Genomic DNA, 19,919 nt, shown 5'->3' on the forward strand with positions numbered 1-19,919 from the left:
TGCTCTCTGCAAGCAAGACAGATCAGTAGGATTAGCTGGCTCTGCTGGAGACATCGCTCACCTTTGTGTTCGTTTGCTGTGCTTAAGTATGCGGTTCTTGATCCGCAGGTGTGGCCGCTCAGCCCGTGACGAGCAGGAGCAGGTGTGACTGCTCGGTTTCCAGGGCGACGCTGATGAGAGCTCGGGACACGTGTCACAATGTTTAAAATATTTATCATATTTTTACTTTTAATTTTAATATTATATTTGTCTATATTATAGGTCTTTAATGGAGAAAGTGAAAATAAAAATAACTCAATTTTGATCGTGTGACTCATTTTGCCAACACAGGTCTTATATATGAGTGAGTGTGAGTGTGTGTGTGTGTGGTTAGCGTCAGATGATTGTGATGTGACGTTTGCTGCTCTTGTGTTTTTTTCAGTTCCTGCGGGTCACTAAGCAGTATCTGCCTCACGTCGCTCGCCTGTTTCTCATCAGCACCTTCCTGGAGGACGGCATCCGCATGTGGTTCCAGTGGAGCGAGCAGAGAGACTACATCGAGGCCACCTGGAGCTGCGGGTACTTCCTCGCCACCGGCTTCGTGCTGCTCAACCTCATCGGACAGATCGGTGAGAGACACACACACACACAAACACTCTCACACACTCACTCACACTAACACACAACTCTTTGTGAGGACATACATTGACACAATGCAGTCTCTAGCTCCTTACCCTAAACCTACCCTTTACCCAATTATAACCTGACCCCTAAAACCAAGTCTTGACCCTCAAACAGGCTTTTAAAAGACTCTCAGAAAGTGAGCACTGGCCAAAATGTCCTCACTCTGATGATCTAAAACTCAAACTGGCCCTCACAAAGATAGCTGTAAAAGTACACACACACACTCTCACACTCTCACACACACACACACACACATACACAACTACACACACACTCTCACACACACACACACACTCACATACACACTCACACACACACTCACTCATATACACACACACACACACACACACACACACAAACACACACACAAACACACACACACTCTCACACACACTCACACACACCCCCACTCACACTCCCCTCACACACACAACCACACACCACACCCCACACTCATACACACCACACTACACACTCTACACACCACGACACACACACACACACACACACTCATACACACACACACACACACACACTCACTTGCACCTCACATCACTCACTCACGTCACTCACACAACACACTGTCGTACACACAACAGCACTCACACACACGCTCACATCCACTCATACTCACATTTTATTTTCAATTTTACTTATAAAAATTTAGTTATAAAAACTTTTTTTAAATTCTTTATCTATAATATATTTATCTTTTAATATAATATTTTTAATTTAATATTTTTATTTATTCATTTTCATTTTTCATTTTAGTGTTTGAAAAATTAAACAAAAATGAGAAATATAACTGAAATATGAAGTTTTTAAAATTCTATTTCAGTTAATATTTATTTCAAGTAACAGAAATATTGTTTACAGGCAATGCAAGTTTATTTATATAGCACATTTCAATATGATTCAATATGGTTTAAGTTTTCGTAAACTATAGCAATTCTGGTTCACACACAGTTTAGTTATTTACATTATAAAACCAGATACAATTAGTAAAATAATTAGGTTAATTTGGTGTAAAAGTTGCATTTTATTCTTACATTCAGGAACAATGTAAAATATCGATAAATAAAACAGCTTCACAAACAGTATGAGCATTTAATTCAATTCCCCTTACTCTACATAAAATATAGACAGGAAAAATACATATCTAATTATATATCAAATATACATCAGTTTTAGTGGCCATCCTAATCCTAATGATTTTTGTCATAAAAGAGAAATGTATAATTGTGACTCATACAATGTATTGTTGTCTATTGCTACAAATATACCTGTGCTACTGATGACTGCTTCTGTGCTGCAGGGACACATGTGACAGTGTCCTGTGGAGCTGATGTGATGATGTCTCGTCCGCAGGTGGATGCGTCCTGGTGCTCAGCAGAAACTTGGTTCAGTACGCTTGCTTTGGTCTGTTCGGCATCATTGCGCTGCAGGTCTGTGCGTCAGTGTTATTGTGAGTAGTTCTGAGTCTGAAGCTTCAGCTCGTGTTCATCAGCGCATCTCTGTGTTTCAGACGGTCGCCTACAGTATTCTGTGGGATCTCAAGTTCCTCATGAGGTGAGTTCAGATGAACGCTGTCATGAACACCGTTCACACTGGAGCCGAATCCGGTGTCACTCCTGATTCTCTGCTGAAACCAGCGTTAGTTTAGAATCATTCAGATACTGTAACATTTATAATTAGAGTTTTTAATTTTAGTTAGTTTTTTGTATTTTTTTTTTTTACTATTCCAAGTTTTTATTCATTTTCTTAATTAGTTTTACTAATTTTAGAACTTCGAATTAAACTAAACAAATGATATTCTGTTCATACTATTGTCATTTTAGTATCATCAAGATACTCTTAAAGTTGTTACTATATTTATTTTATTTTATATTTCTGTTTTCATTTTAATTGTTGTTTTTTGTCATTTTTATTCGTTTTTTTCTAGATATGTATATTTTTTTTATTTATTATTTTTAGTTTATGTAGTTATTTTATTTTATTTTAGTTTATTTTTTTATTTAGTTATTAATTTATTTTAGTTATTTATTTTAGAACTTAAAATCGAAAGAAAAATTAAAAAACATTTTATTTAAAAAAAACTAAAAAAAAATACTTTACTACTAAATATTAATTTTACAAATATCTTATTACAAAAAACATTTATTATATTTCAAGTAACAATTTTATTTCAGATAACATTTATTTTATTTCAAGTAACTAAAACGGTTTAAGTTTTAGTTAACATTAATTATACACTTATATTATAAAAGCAAACTCGGTTCTTTAAGTGATTAGGTAGTGAATGCATTTAATAGAAACTTGTGTGGTGTGTGTTCAGCACCAAACTGAATGAATTTGCGACACAAGATGTATTAGTAATTCCCAGTATTTCAGTGGTTGCTAATATTACTTTGTTCAGAAATGACTATCTGTGTTTCCTGTTTTCAGTTCAGAAACGTTGCTGTAATAGGGTTTTTCCACTGTTTGATGATCTCTATTGTTGCATATTTGCACTGAAAGTCTTCAGTGAATTCAGGCATGAAAGAGACTCCTCAATAACAAAAACACAAAAGCCGTCAGATGCATCTTCTACTGTGTGATCCATAATAAAATCTGACTGTGCATGAGCTCAGTCTGTGAGCGGAGAGAGACGGTGTGCGCGTGTCCTGAGGCTGGTGTGTGTCTGTGCAGGAACCTGGCTCTGAGTGGAGGGCTGCTGCTGCTGCTGGCCGAGTCTCGCTCCGAGGGGAAGAGCATGTTTGCGGGCGTGCCGTCGATGGGACAGAGCTCTCCGAAGCAGTACATGCAGCTGGGAGGCCGTGTGCTTCTGGTGCTCATGTTCATGACGCTGCTGCACTTCGACTCCAGCTTCTTCTCCGTGAGTCTCTTCAAGTGTTTCAGCACGCCGTGTCTCAAGTCTGGCACGTTCAGATACACCCAGAAACATCGGGGCTCGTATCCACGAAACATCTTTTAAGGCGAAAAGTAGCTTAAAAAACATCTTAAAAATAATGGGCATGTCGTAATCTTAATTTCGGACTCCTGTGTGTTCTCTGTGCGTCAGATCCTGCAGAACATGGTGGGGACGGCGCTCATCGTCCTGGTGGCCGTGGGCTTGAAGACGAAGCTGGCCGCTCTGACGCTGGTGCTGTGGCTCCTGGCCATCAACGTCTACTTCAACGCCTTCTGGACGGTGCCTTCCTACAAACCCATGCACGACTTCCTCAAGTACGACTTCTTCCAGACCACCTCGGTCATCGGAGGCCTGCTGCTGGTGGTGGCGCTCGGCCCCGGAGGCGTTTCAGTGGACGAGAAGAAGAAGGACTGGTGAGGAGATGTTCACGAGGAGCCCAGTTTATTTTTAGCGCGTTGTTAGATCCTGGAGTTTTATTTACGTCGCAGCAATTGAGGAGATTCCGATTCGTTTCAAGCTCGTTTTGTGTTTAATAATGAAACCGTGTTTATGGAGAGATGTAGATGCACATGATATGGAGTGCATCGGATCGTCCTCTTCCTGGGCTCTTTATCATGTTATTTGCGATGCTTCTGGCCCCTGAGGGCCCCGGTGCATCAGACGTCAGATCGCTGCTGTGAACTCTGTACTGTGTGTGTCTCGGGATGTCTGCCGTTTGTCAGATTCTGTTGTTTTACAATCGACGCCGGACGAACGAGACAGAATTATCACAACAAATTAACCAAATGTGCTTGTGTTCTAATTCACAGAAAAAGGTTTATATTGTATTTTTGACTTTGGGTTTTCAGATCGTGGCGGACAAATAAAGCAAAACCAACAAATGAACCAAATGTGCTTGTGTTCTAATTGACTGCATTTATGTGCATCCTCGTGATGAGAGTTACACAATATAGGTATTTTACTGTGTAAACACAATAGTTGATGCAATTAATTATAACAGCTGATCTTACAGGCACGTGAAGATTATTGGTGTGCATGTATAGTCTCAGTTCTTGTGCTTCTCGATTAGGGAAAAGCATTAAAATAAGACAAAAAGGATGAGAAATCAAGATATTTTTATTTTAATTCACCACTTCAATGTTTGGAGAAGAAAAAAACCCTCTAGAAAGACTTCAAAGATCTGGAAAAATCTTGTAAATTCGTCTATTTCAACTTAACTTGCATTCATTAGTTTTTAAGTATAATCAAATTCTGTGTAATTTCAGCATATTAAGTTGAATTATAAATTAAATCGAAAAGCGTAAAATGAAGTTGGAATTATTTTGATGAGCTAAAGTAATTGGAAAACATGTTGCCATAATTTGTTGATTTTTAAAAAAAAAAATTCAACATTAGTTTTTACAGTGAGGGCATTTTTAATAACTTGTCAATCTCTAAACTATATGAGAAGGCTCACATTTAAAAGTGTGATTTCTAAATCTGGAGAATCATGCAAATTAATAAAATTGTATGTTATTTTTAAATTGCACTGTAAAAATATCTACCAATTTCTTAAGTTCAGATGCTGCATAAAAAAATTTAATTGGTTAAATTATTCTAACGAGTTAAAGTAATGGGAAAATTAATGTTGCCATGAAGTATTGATCATATCATTTTTAAAGTAAACAATAATAAAAAATAAATGTGAAGAGAAATATTGCAGAAACAAGATGTTTGAATAGATGATATGCAGAGTTAATTTAGAGTTTATTTTTATATATATATATAAATAAGTGGTTGTCAGATATCGTGCAAGGACAATTAATATCACCATTTTTGCTCTGTTTGGTCTTTTATCATTTTAAATAAATAATTTTAAAATTAATGTAATTCTTTTATGACTTTTAATTTCCTCTATAAATAAATTGGACTGTACACATAGCTACTTATCTTCAAAATAAATGACCTTCATAATCTTGACAGATCTTGTTCATACAGAGACACAGTATTAGAGTATGAGGACAGCTCATGAAATCTTATATTGCAAATGTAAAAAAAATAATTTTGTTAGTGTAATAATGTGTGTGTGCATGTATGCTATCTGATTGGCTCGTGTGTTCGGGGGGCGGGGTCAGAGAGCATGCGCGTAATATAACAGAGCACGTGCACTTTGCAAGCAGCCAAACTGGATTTGGATTCGGAGCTGAACGCATCTGATCCATAATTAATTTCTATTTCCTTCTGTCTTCAGGTGAGTTACTGCCTTTATATGTATTGTTTATTTATACTTTCTCGTGAATATGAATCTGGCGTGATTTATTCAGTGTTTATTTACAGTAACAGGTTGTTGTTGTTTTTGTTGTTGCTTATGTGAACAGTGATTTAAAATGATCGATATTTATGCTGATTCTCATGTTATTTCTGCAGGTCTAATAAGAATAGCATATTGTGTGTATGAATGTAGAATTTAAAAGTGCGTTTAGTTTGATCTGTAAACCGTTAACTGTCTCAGTCATTCATAAACTGATGCTTTAATCATCAGCTGCTCTCTTACTGAGTGTTGAAACCACATAAACAACAACATTCCTTAAATATTCTACTATCGTTTTTGTTGATATTTTGAGTTAAACTAAATAGAAATGAGAAGTGTTGCCTTGGTATTTTATTTTTAAATTTAGCTAAAGTTGTAGTGATTTTGTTATTCATTTTTGTCATTTTTATTAGTTTTTGTTGTTTTTAAATATGCTTATATAGTTTTTATAATTATTATTTTATTTAAATACATATATTAATCCAAAACAAAAAAAAAAATTATTATTATATATATATATAAATTAAATTTTATATATTCATATATTAGACAATTAAAATAACCAAAATAACCTAAAAACCATTTAAATCAATCATTTTTATCTTATATTTAATATTAATCAAATATTACATAGTATAAACATTATAGCATACGATATTTGATGTTTTCTTTAAGTGTAAAGTGTATATATAGTTTACCTTTTCCTTTTAATTGCAGTTAGATTTAGTGTTTTTTTTTGTCAATTTATTATTCTTTTTTGTCTTTTTTTTATTTATTTATTTATTTTTAATGTCCATATAGTTTTTTTTTCTAAATTTTTTTATGTCAATATATCATAATTTATAAAAAAAAAAATACAAACGAAAATGTAAAATATTTCAGTTTTGCTAGCTGGAAAAAATATATATATATATATATATAATTTGAAAAAAAAAAAAATATATATATATATATATATATATATACGTGTAAAATATTTATGTTTTCTCTAAAGTGTTGTGGCAAAAAAAGATAAAGTCTAAAAATGTTGCAATAATATTTTGGGGTCCAGTGTTGTATTTTAGCTGAAGTGATGCTCGTGTGTGTGTGTGTGTGTCTCTCTGTGTGTGTGTGTGCGTGTGTGTCTCTTTGTGTGTGTGTGTGTCTGTGCGTTCTGCTGTGGCTAAAGTCTCTCTCTCTGAAGGTCCAGAGCGGTCAGATGTCGAAGGGCTCGGTGGTTCTGGCCTACAGCGGGGGTCTGGACACCTCCTGTATTCTGCTGTGGCTAAAGGAGCAGGGCTATGAAGTCATCGCCTACCTGGTAACTTCTCACACAACACATGATCTCCTTCAGGGCATCTGCTCATTGTTCTCAGAGAGTTGCAGAGCAGGAAGGTGTTTTGTGAAATGATTGTATTCTCATGCTGAGCCCAGGCTTGTGAAGACTTGCACACGAAGCGTTTTTCCCACTAACCAGCCGTGAATGATCTGCGGTTGGGCAGTCTGGGTTTGAGATGAGTGTGTGTTCACGGGCTGATGGCAGCAGAAGCACCGAGAGGAACAATGCTGTGATCATATGTGAGCTGTGAGGAACAATAGGCCTGTCTGCGTCCGCAGCGCAGCAGAGCTTGACTTCGCAGCTTTTGTCTGATGTTGCATACTAACACATTTTCTAAACCTCCACAGCGTATATACTGTATGTGTTATATATGATATTGAAAGTGAATACTATTTTGAGTGAATATTTTGAATTAGATTTTATTTTTTATATTTTATGCTTCATTTTAGTTTTACTTAGATTTTTACATTTTTCGTTAGTTTTAGTAATTTTGCGTTTTTATTAGTGTTTCTTGTTTTTAAATATCCATATAGTTTTTAATCACATTTATTTTAGTTTTAGGTATTTTAGTACATCGAGTTAAACTATAAAATGGAAATAAAACGTTTTTATGTCATTTATTATTTTCTACTTCTTTGTAGTATTATTTATTTGTATATTATATTATTATTTATTTTATATAATATTTTTGTATGATGGTAATTCATATTTAGAATAAAAAAAAAATCTAAATTTTTTTATATTTATATTTTTATTTTCCCCTTTTCCTTTTAATTTTAGTTTTAGTGTAAGTTTTAATATTTTTGTTGTGTGTTTTTGTGACAACATGCCCCATTATGGAGGTAAATTTTAGGCAGTATATACTCAAAAGGCACCAGGATTAATTGAAAATAGAAAATGGACATTAGTCTGTCATTTTTTTTTTACAAAATTGTTCTCTGAATTGTTTTTAAAACATAACCCTATAGAGATGTAGTGTTATTTTAGTATAATTTACATACTATTATATATATTTTTGTGTTTTTAATTTAATTTAATTTAAGTTTTAATAATTTTGTCGTGTATTTGCTGTCATTTTTACGACATAATTTGTATTAATTTTAATTTCAGTTATTTTATTTCAAGTTAAACTAAGTGAAAACAAGAAATAGTTTGGCAGCTAGCTGAAACAAAATAATTAGTTTCATTTTATTTCAGGTAACAAAAAAAAATAATTAATATATAAAAATTTAACATAAAAAAATAATAAATAATTAATCAATAAATAAAAAAACCCTACTGAAAAACACTTCAAAAGCAGACATCTGATCAACATCATTTCTCTTCGTTAGGTGGTGTTTAATCCTCTAATAATCAATGGAGTGGATGATTGAAACGTCTCCAAACATCATGTTTACTTCTATAGTGCTTAATACAGTGAACGTTGTTTCAAAGCAGCTTCATAGTAATAAACAAGAAAAGAAAAAAAACGGTGAAATTTTGCAGAATTCATCAATTAAGAAATGTGCGATGTTTGTTATATAACAAACACTTTCTAAGTAATATTACAAGAAAAGCTGTCTAAAAAGAGAAATGCTGCATGACTGTGAGTCAGAACAGAGAGGAAGGAGATGGCGAAAGAAAAGGGTTTCTCAGATGCTTTGAGGAAGTGCAGTAACAATTGAGAAAGGCGTGATTTGAGGCGGTGAAACTGGTTTGAATTACAAAAAACTAGAACAACAATTAATGATTAATGAACTTCCCATCTGCATTACATGCATTCATCTCTAGGGTTCGAATCCATGAAACTGATGTTGCCAGCATCACACATTACTGTCTGAGCAACATAAACACTGTATTTGTGCTCAGACTGAGCTGTAGTCAGAGGTCAAGATACACAAGACAAGAAACCCTTTTTCTTAAAAACCAGCATTTTTCTTTTTAAATAAAATATTTAAATTGATACTCCATTAAATATAACAAAACACTCCCAAATCCCCAACTATTAATTAAATAAAAATATAATTTAAACTCTTTAATTTATAAAATAAAATGTTTAAATTAATGTTAACACTATAGAAGTAAATGTCAAATTCATTTATTTTATTTAAAACACCTTTTGTAATTTTAATCTATTTATTGTTTTATTTATTTTGTAGAATTTAATTTATCTTAATAATTTACTTTAATTTTGAACACAATTCTTAAATATTAAATATAGTTAATATTTCAAAACATCATCATCACCACTCTCCTCATATGAATATTAAAATAAAAATAACATCAAAAAAAAAAAATAAAATATTTACTTAAGTGTTTCTTGTTTTTATTTTAAAAGGATTTTTTAAATATAATAAATTATTATTTCTCAACAACTTGTGAACCCCTGTTTGGCAAAAGCCTGCTCTATAGTACCATAAACAGCTGACTTTAGAGAAGAAAATGTTGAATTTTTATTTTATTTTATTTTAGTTAATTTTAATTTAATTTATTTATATTAATAAATTTAAAATAAAATTAAAATTTAATTAATTTTATAAAAAAAAAAATTGATTTTCATTTATTATTATTATTTTTTTTTACATTATTTTATTTTTTATTGCAACTCTTGAAATTAGCAGAAAATGTCCAGCTCTTGCTGTGAGAGGAGCCTCAGCTATTCCCATGGCATTAAAAGTCAAACTATCTTCCTACACTCTAAATAATCAAGTTTATACAACAAAAAGTTGAGAAAACTCAAAAATCTCCTACAAAAACTAGTTGAGAACTCAAAAAACTCCTGAAACTTGTTGCCTTAGACTTTTAAGATGTCTCATCTTTTGATTAACAACATAAACCCCATCTTTATTACATTGAGCCAATATTGGACAGGATGAGGACTTTGATGCTGCGCGGAAGAAAGCGGAGACACTTGGAGCCAAGAAGGTAAGAGGAGAAGCCGTGGTGACGGAGCTGCGTGGAGCGTGACTGTGTGCTCAGTGTGTGTCTGTGCTTCAGGTGTTCATCGAGGACCTGCGCTCAGAGTTTGTGCAGGAGTTCATCTGGCCCGCGGTGCAGGCCAACGCCGTCTATGAGGACCGCTATCTGCTGGGCACGTCTATCGCCCGGCCGTGCATCGCCCGCAGACAGGTGCAGATCGCCCAGAGAGAAGGAGCGCAGTACGTTTCTCACGGAGCCACAGGAAAGGTGCTCACTTTACACTTTACACTGAAATAAAGCTGATGCAGACACACACAGCTGTGACCCTGGAGCACAAAACCAGTCGAGGGTCAGTTTTATTAAATTGAGATGTATACATCATCTGAAAGCTGAATAAATAATCTCTCCATTGATGTATGGTTTGTTAGGAGGACAATATTTGTCTGAGATACAACTATTTGAAAATCTGGAATCTGAGGGAGCAAAAAAATCTAAATATTGAGAAAAATCATCTTTAAAGTTGTTCAAAATGAAGTTCTTAGCAATGCATATTATTAATCAAAAATTAAGTTTTGATATATTTACGGTAGGAGATTTACTAAATATCTTCATGGAACATGATCTTTACTTAATATCCTAATGATTTTTGTCATAAAAGAGAAATGTATAATTTTGACTCATACAATGTATTGTTGTCTATTGCTACAAATATACCTGTGCTACTGATGACTGCTTCTGTGCTGCAGGGACACAGATGTTAAAACACCTCAGAGGAATAACAGAATAACATGCAAATGATAGGAAGAGCTCAGTTTAATATGTTGCTGAACAGTTTAACATTCAGAGTCACTGTAACTTTAGGCTGTCTGTTTGATTAAAAATACAGTAAAAATTGCTAAATATTATTCCAATTTAAAACATCTGTTTTCTGTGTGAATCTCTGTTAAAGTGTAATTTATTTCTGTGATGTGCAGCTGTATTTTCAGCATCATTACTCCAGTCTTCAGTGTCACATGATCTTCAGAAATCATTCTAATATGATGATTTGCTGCTCAAGAAACATTTCTGATTATTATCAATGTTGAACACAATTTTATTTTTTTGGAAACTATGATGCATTTTATTTTTCAGGATTCACAGATGAACAGAAAGTTCAAAAGAACAGCATTTATTTGAAATAGAAATATTTTGTAACATTATAAATGTCTTTACTGTCACTTTTGATCAAATTATGCATCCTTGAGGAACACAAGTATTGATTTCTTCTTTTTTTTATATTTTCAACATTACTAATAATCAGAAATCTTTCCTGAGAATGAAAAAACAATATTACAAATATCAAACACACTCATGTGTTTCAGCAGTAGATGGCAGCAGGAGTCTGTTCTGTGACTGATCAGAGATTCTCATCTCTATCACACGGATTCATGACCGTTTTCATCAGCTGAACCACTTCGATCTAAACTATTTGATGAGATTTTAAATTAATGTGAATTTTAAAAAAATGTATTACTTTGTTATTATTATAATATCCATTTTATTTATTTTTTTCAAATTCAAAATCTTAAAAAGCTATGGAAATATCCATAATTAATAAATAAAAATATTAGAGTAGAGAGAAAATTACCTTTTAATTACAAATAGCAATTTCTCTCTATTCAAATATTTTTAATTACATTAGTTACTGAAGCAGCAGCTGAGAATGGAGTTTAAATCCACAGAAAATGTGTGATCATTATTTCCTGAAGCTCATCAGTGTCCCTGCAGCACAGAAGCAGTCATCAGTAGCACAGGTATATTTGTAGCAATAGACAACAATACATTGTATGAGTCACAATTATACATTTCTTTTTTATGACAAAAATCATTAGGATATTAAGTAAAGATCATGTTCCATGAAGATATTTTGTAAATGTCCTACTGTAAATATATCAAAACTTAATTTTTGATTAGTAATATGCATTGCTAAGAACTTCATTTGAACAACTTTAAAGATGATTTTCTCAATATTTAGATTTTTTTGCTCCCTCAGATTCCAGATTTTCAAATAGTTGTATCTCAGACAAATATTGTCCTCCTAACAAACCATACATCAATGGAGAGATTATTTATTCAGCTTCAGATGATGCATACATCTCAGTTTCACTAAACTGACTCTTATGACTGGTTTTGTCACACATATACACAGACGTCTGTGAGGAAGTGTGTAAGTGTGTGTGTTGTCTCTGCTGCAGGGGAATGATCAGGTCCGCTTCGAGCTGACGTGTTACGCGCTCTATCCTCAAGTGCAGGTGAGATCAGATCCATCACGTGAGAGTTATTATAAACCCGTCGTCTGTCTCTGATCGTCTTCACGTCTGCGTCTCAGATCCTCGCTCCGTGGAGGATCCCAGAGTTCTACAACCGCTTCCGGGGCCGGACGGACCTGATGGAGTACGCAGAGGTGCAGCTCAAACTCTCTCTTTAGTCTCCTGCTTCTAACCTTTTTACATTTTCTGAGATCTCCGTGTCACAGACTGGGCTCAGGTTTTCCAGAATGCCAAAAACCGCAACTAATATGAATGCAAACACTTGTTATCAAATTCTTTCAAAGATTCCCACTTTCTTTTTATAGCTCTACAACCGAGGTTCCCAGCAGGGGCCCGGGGTCCATCAGGGAGCAGAAAATATGACTTAAAATGATTGCAAATAAGACAAAAAAGGCTTTAAAATGAGTTAAAACATCTTAAAAATGTAGATAATTTTAGAGAGAATTTTAGAATTTCTAGACCAGGAAAAGTCATGGACATTTCTATAATTAATAACTATATATATATATATATAATCTGTACAATTACAAATGAATGCAAATTTGTCACAAAGACTGAACCCTGATAATCATTCACTCACTGAAACTACTGAATTATTTTAATATTTATTTTAATTTGTTATTTAATTATATTTAAAATATTTGCCACTCCTAATTCTTTGGTTATTATCAAAAAATAAAGACAAAAAAAATTTTTGGTTATTATCTAGTAATATCGAGTCAAAAAGGTTAAGAATCGTTATTAAAGGGTTATAATGTTATTTTAGTAATTTTGAGATAGTTTTTCATTATTTGTAATATTTTTTTTTATTTTTTTATTTTCTGTTTCTGTTTTCTCTTTTTTTTCCTTTTTTTTTTTTTTGAAATACGTCTATATGGCTTTTATTTTAAATCTTTTTTTTTTTTAGTTTTAGTGTTTTAGTACTGTAAGTTTTTATATTTTATTTCAATTAGTGTTTATGTAATTTAAAGTAACAGTGGCTTTATTTTCAGTTTAAGTTAAAGACAATAAGAGCTTGATGTCTTTAATGAACCCTACACCACAGACAGAACTGATTCAGTCCACTAGATGGAGCTCATCGATGGACATCCCGTCTGTCTTTATTAATATCACTTTATCTTCAGTCTGATGTGTGAAGTCATTTGTCTTGATGACTTGGAGTTAATCTTTGTGGATTCTGAGACTGATAAAAGTCGCTCGGTGTTGTGTGTATATATAAAGAATCAGCTGTTTAATCTTTTTATAGAGTTTCAGATGTCCAGATGCATCTGTAAGCGTTTCTGCATTAAACACACATGAAAGCATCAGAAATACTTCAGACTGTGAATGAAACTAAGATTATTGGTGTGTGTTTATTTGTTCAAAATGTCATGTTTAACTCAGTGTGTTACTATTAGTGTCTTGTAATTGTTTGGGAAATTTCTCTGAGTGGGAATAGTTTAAACTCCGTCCTGTAGCTCATATGTTTGTTGTCTTTGCTCAGAAACACGGTATTCCTGTTCCTGTCACACCGAAGGCACCGTGGAGCATGGATGCAAATCTCATGCACATCAGGTGAAGTCCATCACAGAAAAAACTCTGTTTAGCTGCATGTATTCTTTGCATTACAACAAACTTAATAAAAATCTCTTTCAACAGCTATGAATCTGGTGTTCTGGAGAATCCGAAGGTAAGAGATCTTTATGATCAAAGCTCTGCAGATGCTAAACATTTAATGCAATGCAATCCGGCGACGATTGAGAGATGCACAAACAAACCTTGCTCAGAATAACTGATGAGCAGAATAAATATATTTTTAAAAGCATTTAAGAATTTTAAAAAAAAAAAAAAAAAACAAAAAAAACAATAAAATTTGAAGAAAAACTTTTCAGACCCATATGGAATTTTTTTTTTTAAATACCCAAAAATATATTTGCTATTTTCTACTGATATATTTTTTGGTCATTTTGTTCGAAAATGCATTTTAAAAAATATATTTTTAAAAGCATTTAAGAATTTTTTTTAGCCCTCGATATATTTTTAATCCATGAAAAAATATTCTCATTTGAAGAAAAACTTTTATTTATTTATTTATATATTTATTTATTTATTTAATGAATGCATGTGAATATATAACACGTTTGAAACTTTTTATGCAAAAAATGAAACATTATTATGAATCTAGTTTTGATCTCCAGTGGGCTATTCCATCCACACTTGCATTTGTCCTAAATGTAGGCTACTTTAAGATTAGAAATGTGTTTTGTTTTGCCCTGAAATACAGTTTGTAGTATATTTTAGTATATGAAGGGTGAAACTAAATACATTTTAAATCTCAAAAATATATTTAATTTTAACTTCATTGTTTACAACATATATTTAACATATATTTTGTTACATGCATCTGTACAAACATTAGTCAATCTTCAATGCTGTTTCATCCGTTCAGGTATCAGTCTGACATTACTGTAAATTTGTGCACATATATGTGTCCCTGCAGCACAGAAGCAGTCATAAGTGTCACAGGTATATTTGTAGCAATAGACAACAGTATGAGTCAGAATTAATTAATGGGTCAAAAAAAGGCCACAATTACAAGATAATAAATTGCGAGAGTCAGAATTCAGAGTTTATATTCGCAGTTCTGACTTTTTTCTCCGAACTGCATGAAAAATAAATCAGAAGTGTGAGATATAAAAGCTTCCATGAGGCATTGCATGCATGTTTTTGTATTCAGTGCTTTTAACCCTGTGCACCGTGACTAATGAAATTACAGCATTTGAAACGGAGCCACGTATTATTAACCCTTTAGACAAATTATATTTAGACTTGGAGCTTTAAACTACAATTACTCATAATTATAATCAACACACTTTTGAATATCCTTTGGATATAAAAACATAACACAAACATTATATCAACAAATTCAGGTTTTTTATTTATTTAGTTTAAAAATTTTTTTTTTTTTTTTTTTTTTTTGGGGTTTCTGCCCCAGAATAAATCTCATCTCACTGCTCATTAACAAAAACAAAGATGAAAATAATGAAGAATTTAGGTTTTTTTTTTTGTGTGTGTGTCATGTTTGATCATCAGGCTTTTCTGGCTCATAAAGTCTAATATAGGAGAATATAGAGGAAAAAAAAATCTAAAAATAAACTCAGAAACTCAAAAAAAACAAAAATTTGCTAAATTGCTGCAGATGCTGATACGATGAAATACTGCTGCTTGTGATGTAAATCAATGAGATCTTTATAACCGTAAAGCAGATACAGTCATACAGTGATCTAAATCTCACTCTATATCTGCAGTGATGTGTCTCAGTGAGATGAGATGTAAATGATCCAAACATATAATGCAGTGATTGAGAGATGAAGAAATAAAGGCTCCTCAAAAGATGTGAGATGTTCTGGAGGCTTGTGAAGATCATTCCTCCGCTGAGGAACAGTGAAAAGTAAAGCTTCTGGAAACAAACGCTCCTCAAAAGATCCTGATGATCAGATTTGAGACTCTAAAACATGATTGATGGAGAATCAAGTAAAGCTGAGCTGCTTCAGTCCAGTAAGAGTTCATCTGGAGATATTACTGCAGTTATTCTGACATTTAGCTGTCAATCAGAGGCCTCAGGAATAGGGTTAAGGATCTCAGGGTTATTAAGACGCTGATGCAGATCATCTTCTCTCATCAGAAGGAGATTGTCTCTGTCTCGGTTCAGGACACAGCGATTTACGCGTCACTTCCAATCCAGTGGCCAGATTTCACTGCTTTACTTTCATCTCTTCACTCATTCTTTCCACTCTCTGGCACTTTTTTTTTTTCCCCTCATCGCCGTTTTTCCCCGTCTCTTTCGACTCCGGGCTTTGATTGAAAGCAAATGAGGCAGCTAACACGTGGAAAGAGAGAAATTTACTTGCTGTAAGTTCATGCGGCGGCCGTCTTTCAGGATGTGCGCTCAGCCGCCTCGCAGGACAACAATATACGGCCAGCTGAATAAAGCGCGCACCGGTGACATGATGCTTCTCTTCACGGACCATTTGCCACCAATGCCTTCTCTCTGTGGATTATTCCTACCTTCAACTGTCTCGCAGGGTTAAAGGGCGAGACCAGATCCGCCAGCAGGGGGTCAGAATTGAAATTCATTGATCCCATCACATTATATCAAGCGCTGAAATGTGTTGAGCTTCACCTGATCCTCATCGCTCGTAAGACACTGCTCAGGTCTTTAATGTGAGAGAGGCTCAGTCGCTTGTGATGCAGTGAAGCGTTTAGCTAATCTTTGCAAAGAATGATTTTGATCAGTTCAGTTCATGCAATGTCATATTTGGACTTTATCTGTTGATACGACGTAAAAAATATTTTTCTAAAAAAAAAAATTAGAATAATTCCACCATTCAAAAAACATTCAGAAAATATCCACCAGAAACAAACAATCTCATTCTGTTTTCTCCATTTTTACATGAATTGCAATCTTGAGTGCATTCAACAAGCTCAACAAACCAGCACTTTATAGTTTAGTTTAAGTTAAAAAAAAAAGTTCTTTGTTATACGAATGTTAAGGGAACGTTACATTTTATCATTCTGCAAACATCATTGGAACGTTACTTTTGAATGAAAGAAGTGGTAACTTTGAAACACTGGATGAATGTCCAACTTAAACATTTCAGAAAAAAAGTTCTATGAACAATGAGACCATAAACTTAAACGCTATTGATCTTAAATATGAGAGATGATCATCATTCGAATAATTGCTTGTGATGCAAAGAATTGTTCAGTTAGTTTTTATATAAAAAAGGCAGATTTTGATCAGTTCAGTTCATGCATTGTCATATTTTTTTACATTTTTACATTTTACAGATTTAATACTTAATTCATTGTAGAAATGATATGAGTTGATATTTCACTGTGTCCCACATTTTGCACAAATTTTCCATTTGTTTTTATTCCTATATTTAAGACAAGATTTTTACATTTTATGGGGAGAAAAAAGGAATTACCCTTTTCCCAATTTTTACACAAATTGCAATATTGACTGCAGAAATGTCTCAAAAGCGTTTTGCTAATGTTCCAGTTAAGTTTTAAAAATGTTACTTTTGAAAGGTCAGAATATCCAGATTTTAAAAATGTTTTTGTTTGGGCATTCGAATGTTATGTGAACGTTCCATTGTATCATTTAGCAAACACTGAATGTTACTTTTGAATGTTCTCTGAATGCTTTGAAATGCGTAAAAAGAAAAATGTTACATGAACGCTTGACTAAAATGTTTCAGAAATAAAATGTTCCATGAACAATCCCAGCTAACAGGGAACAATCTCTGAAATATATCTAATGTTCTGGCGATGTTCTCTCAAAGTTATCAACAAACGTTCTTCAAGTAACACCTTAACACAAAAACATTATTTATACATTGTTCGTGGAAAATGTTTTAGTTGCCTAACGTTAGTCTAACAGTTCTTTTTTGAATGTTACTTCTTGTTTTAGAACGTTCAGAGAAAATTCAAAAGTAACGTTTCTATAACGTTCGCATAACCAGGAGCAATCGTTTTTAAAACATTCAGAATTAATGTTAATAACTTAATCGGAACATTAATAAAATGTTTCTAGAACATATTTTTGTAAGCTTGAATGTATAAACAATGCTTCTTTGCTAACTTTTTAAGAAGATTATTAAAGATCAGATAACTCTGAATGAATGTTTTATTAATGTTACTGGAAGAACGTTTGTTCATAACTTTGAGAGAACGTTTGATAAGTCCTGAGAATGTTTGACGTTAGCTGGGCTCAACCAGTCAGCACTGTCATCATTTAGTTTAGTCTAGCTTTTTTGTGTATGGTATAGAATGTTTACAATAAAATATTTCATATACAGTGCAGGAAGAGGCAGAAAACTTGTAAGGGCTTAAAATATACCAAGCTTATTGCACCAAAAAAGACCAAACCAACAAGTTTATTTAATTTATGGGATAATTTATATCCAAACTACAGTAGTCTTCATTTGAAGTGGATCAAAACCTTTCATCAAAGTTGTCCTAAAACCTAAAACCAAAATGCATTCTTGTCTTAGGGACAACTTTGATGGAATCATTTAATCCACTTCAAATGTTATACATCTAAGATGCTCAGCTCATGACATCACTAAACTACTTTCATCACTAAAAACCTTGTGTTTTACACAGTGAAGTAACAAGCCATGCATTGAAATAGCATCACACTGCATGCATGGATTTATACATCTGATGAAACATCGAGACTTTGCACACAAACAGCGTTTAGACTCGTTCCATCTCTTGTGTTAAAACTCTACCCATTAATTTGATCCTTCCAGACGCTTCTTCAAATGGCTTTTAAGGACATTTCAGCAGTTTTGTCTCAGGACAGATACTAGTGAAGCAGAAAATAAAGAAAGTAGCTCGGCGCAGTCAGAGACGGCGTTTAGTTAAAGCGACAGTAAAGACGGATGAGCATTTGGACAGAGATTAGTTATCGTATGATGATGTTTGTCTGGTAAAGGTTTCCATTTAAATGCACCCGGTGGTTATTTTGCATAGTTCCCCTGCAATTTGCCTCAGCTCAGGACACACGGACTGTCATCCCGCTGTAATCTGTGGTAATTGGACACACACACACACACACACACACACACACACACACACACACACACACACACACACACACACAAAGAGCACAGGTGGAGAGAAACCCCTGGCTTCACCGAGTGGAAGTACATCTGTCTGACATGAAGACTTGATGGGTTTTCAAACCATGTGGCCTTTTATGTTCGTTGTTTGCTCACATGACAATAAATAAATGTTTTTTGCATGAAACAAAGTACTTTGTCCTGCAAAAGGTGTCAGTCAAAGCGGAATCTATCAAAGGATTCAACAGCAATTTAGCAGTGATTCCCTATTTTGAACATTGTCAGAACAGTTATGCACAAAGATTCTACCAGTTAGAATGTGTGTCCAATGTGGTCTATAATGTTCTGGAAACGTTAGCATAAAAACGTTATTCATATTTTGTTCATGGAACTTTTTTTTTTAAACATGTTCATCTAACATTTAAAAAATGTTACAACTTGTAACAGAGCATTCAGAGAACACTCAGAAGTTACGTTCCCATAATGTATGCAAAATGATACAATGTTCCATTAATGTTCACATAACGGAAAATGCTTTTAAAACATTGAAAAACTGGATGTTTTGAATGTTCAGAAATAATGTTTTCATAACATACAAAAAGCCAGTTTCTGCCACTGATAAAAAAAAATAAAAAAGGTAACTGCAACATTTTATCTCACAATTTTCTCATTTTTTTTTATCGCAATTGCAACAATTTCTTGCAAAGCACCGTGTAAACCATGAGATGTGATTCTTAGAGAACATAGGACTTCCTTACAATTCTGACTTTTTCATCCCAATTCTGAGAAAAAAAAAATAAACTCAGAATTGAGATATAAACTCAGAATTGAGATATAAACTCAAAATTGAGATATAAACTCAAAATTGCGAGATATAATGTTTTCCACTGGACCATATGCATCTTCTATATATTTTGTA

The 19,919-nt window shown here is 33.4% G+C and overlaps 2 protein-coding genes across 2 annotated transcripts in view; both read left to right on the forward strand.

Annotated features, from left to right (window-relative positions):
* The window catches only part of LOC109070503 (surfeit locus protein 4), an 11,603-nt gene extending 7,263 nt beyond the window's left edge, over window positions 1–4,340 (forward strand). The window contains exons 2-6 of the mRNA XM_042723334.1: window positions 422–608; window positions 2,032–2,108; window positions 2,189–2,232; window positions 3,352–3,538; window positions 3,725–4,340. Of these exons, the coding sequence (XP_042579268.1) occupies window positions 422–608; window positions 2,032–2,108; window positions 2,189–2,232; window positions 3,352–3,538; window positions 3,725–3,991 (762 nt within the window). The 3' untranslated portion in view covers window positions 3,992–4,340. The remainder of the gene's footprint in view (window positions 1–421; window positions 609–2,031; window positions 2,109–2,188; window positions 2,233–3,351; window positions 3,539–3,724) is intronic.
* Window positions 4,341–5,655: 1,315 nt separating this feature from the next.
* Window positions 5,656–19,919, forward strand: part of LOC109070501 (argininosuccinate synthase) — a 28,139-nt gene continuing 13,875 nt past the window's right edge. Inside the window, exons 1-8 of the mRNA XM_042723335.1 lie at window positions 5,656–5,804; window positions 7,048–7,164; window positions 10,018–10,086; window positions 10,159–10,347; window positions 12,315–12,371; window positions 12,449–12,523; window positions 13,873–13,943; window positions 14,028–14,058. Coding sequence (XP_042579269.1) covers window positions 7,063–7,164; window positions 10,018–10,086; window positions 10,159–10,347; window positions 12,315–12,371; window positions 12,449–12,523; window positions 13,873–13,943; window positions 14,028–14,058 — 594 coding nt within the window. The 5' untranslated portion in view covers window positions 5,656–5,804; window positions 7,048–7,062. The remainder of the gene's footprint in view (window positions 5,805–7,047; window positions 7,165–10,017; window positions 10,087–10,158; window positions 10,348–12,314; window positions 12,372–12,448; window positions 12,524–13,872; window positions 13,944–14,027; window positions 14,059–19,919) is intronic.

Source organism: Cyprinus carpio, chromosome B5 (genome assembly GCF_018340385.1).
Source record: "Cyprinus carpio isolate SPL01 chromosome B5, ASM1834038v1, whole genome shotgun sequence".
NCBI classification, from domain to species: Eukaryota; Metazoa; Chordata; class Actinopteri; order Cypriniformes; family Cyprinidae; genus Cyprinus; species Cyprinus carpio.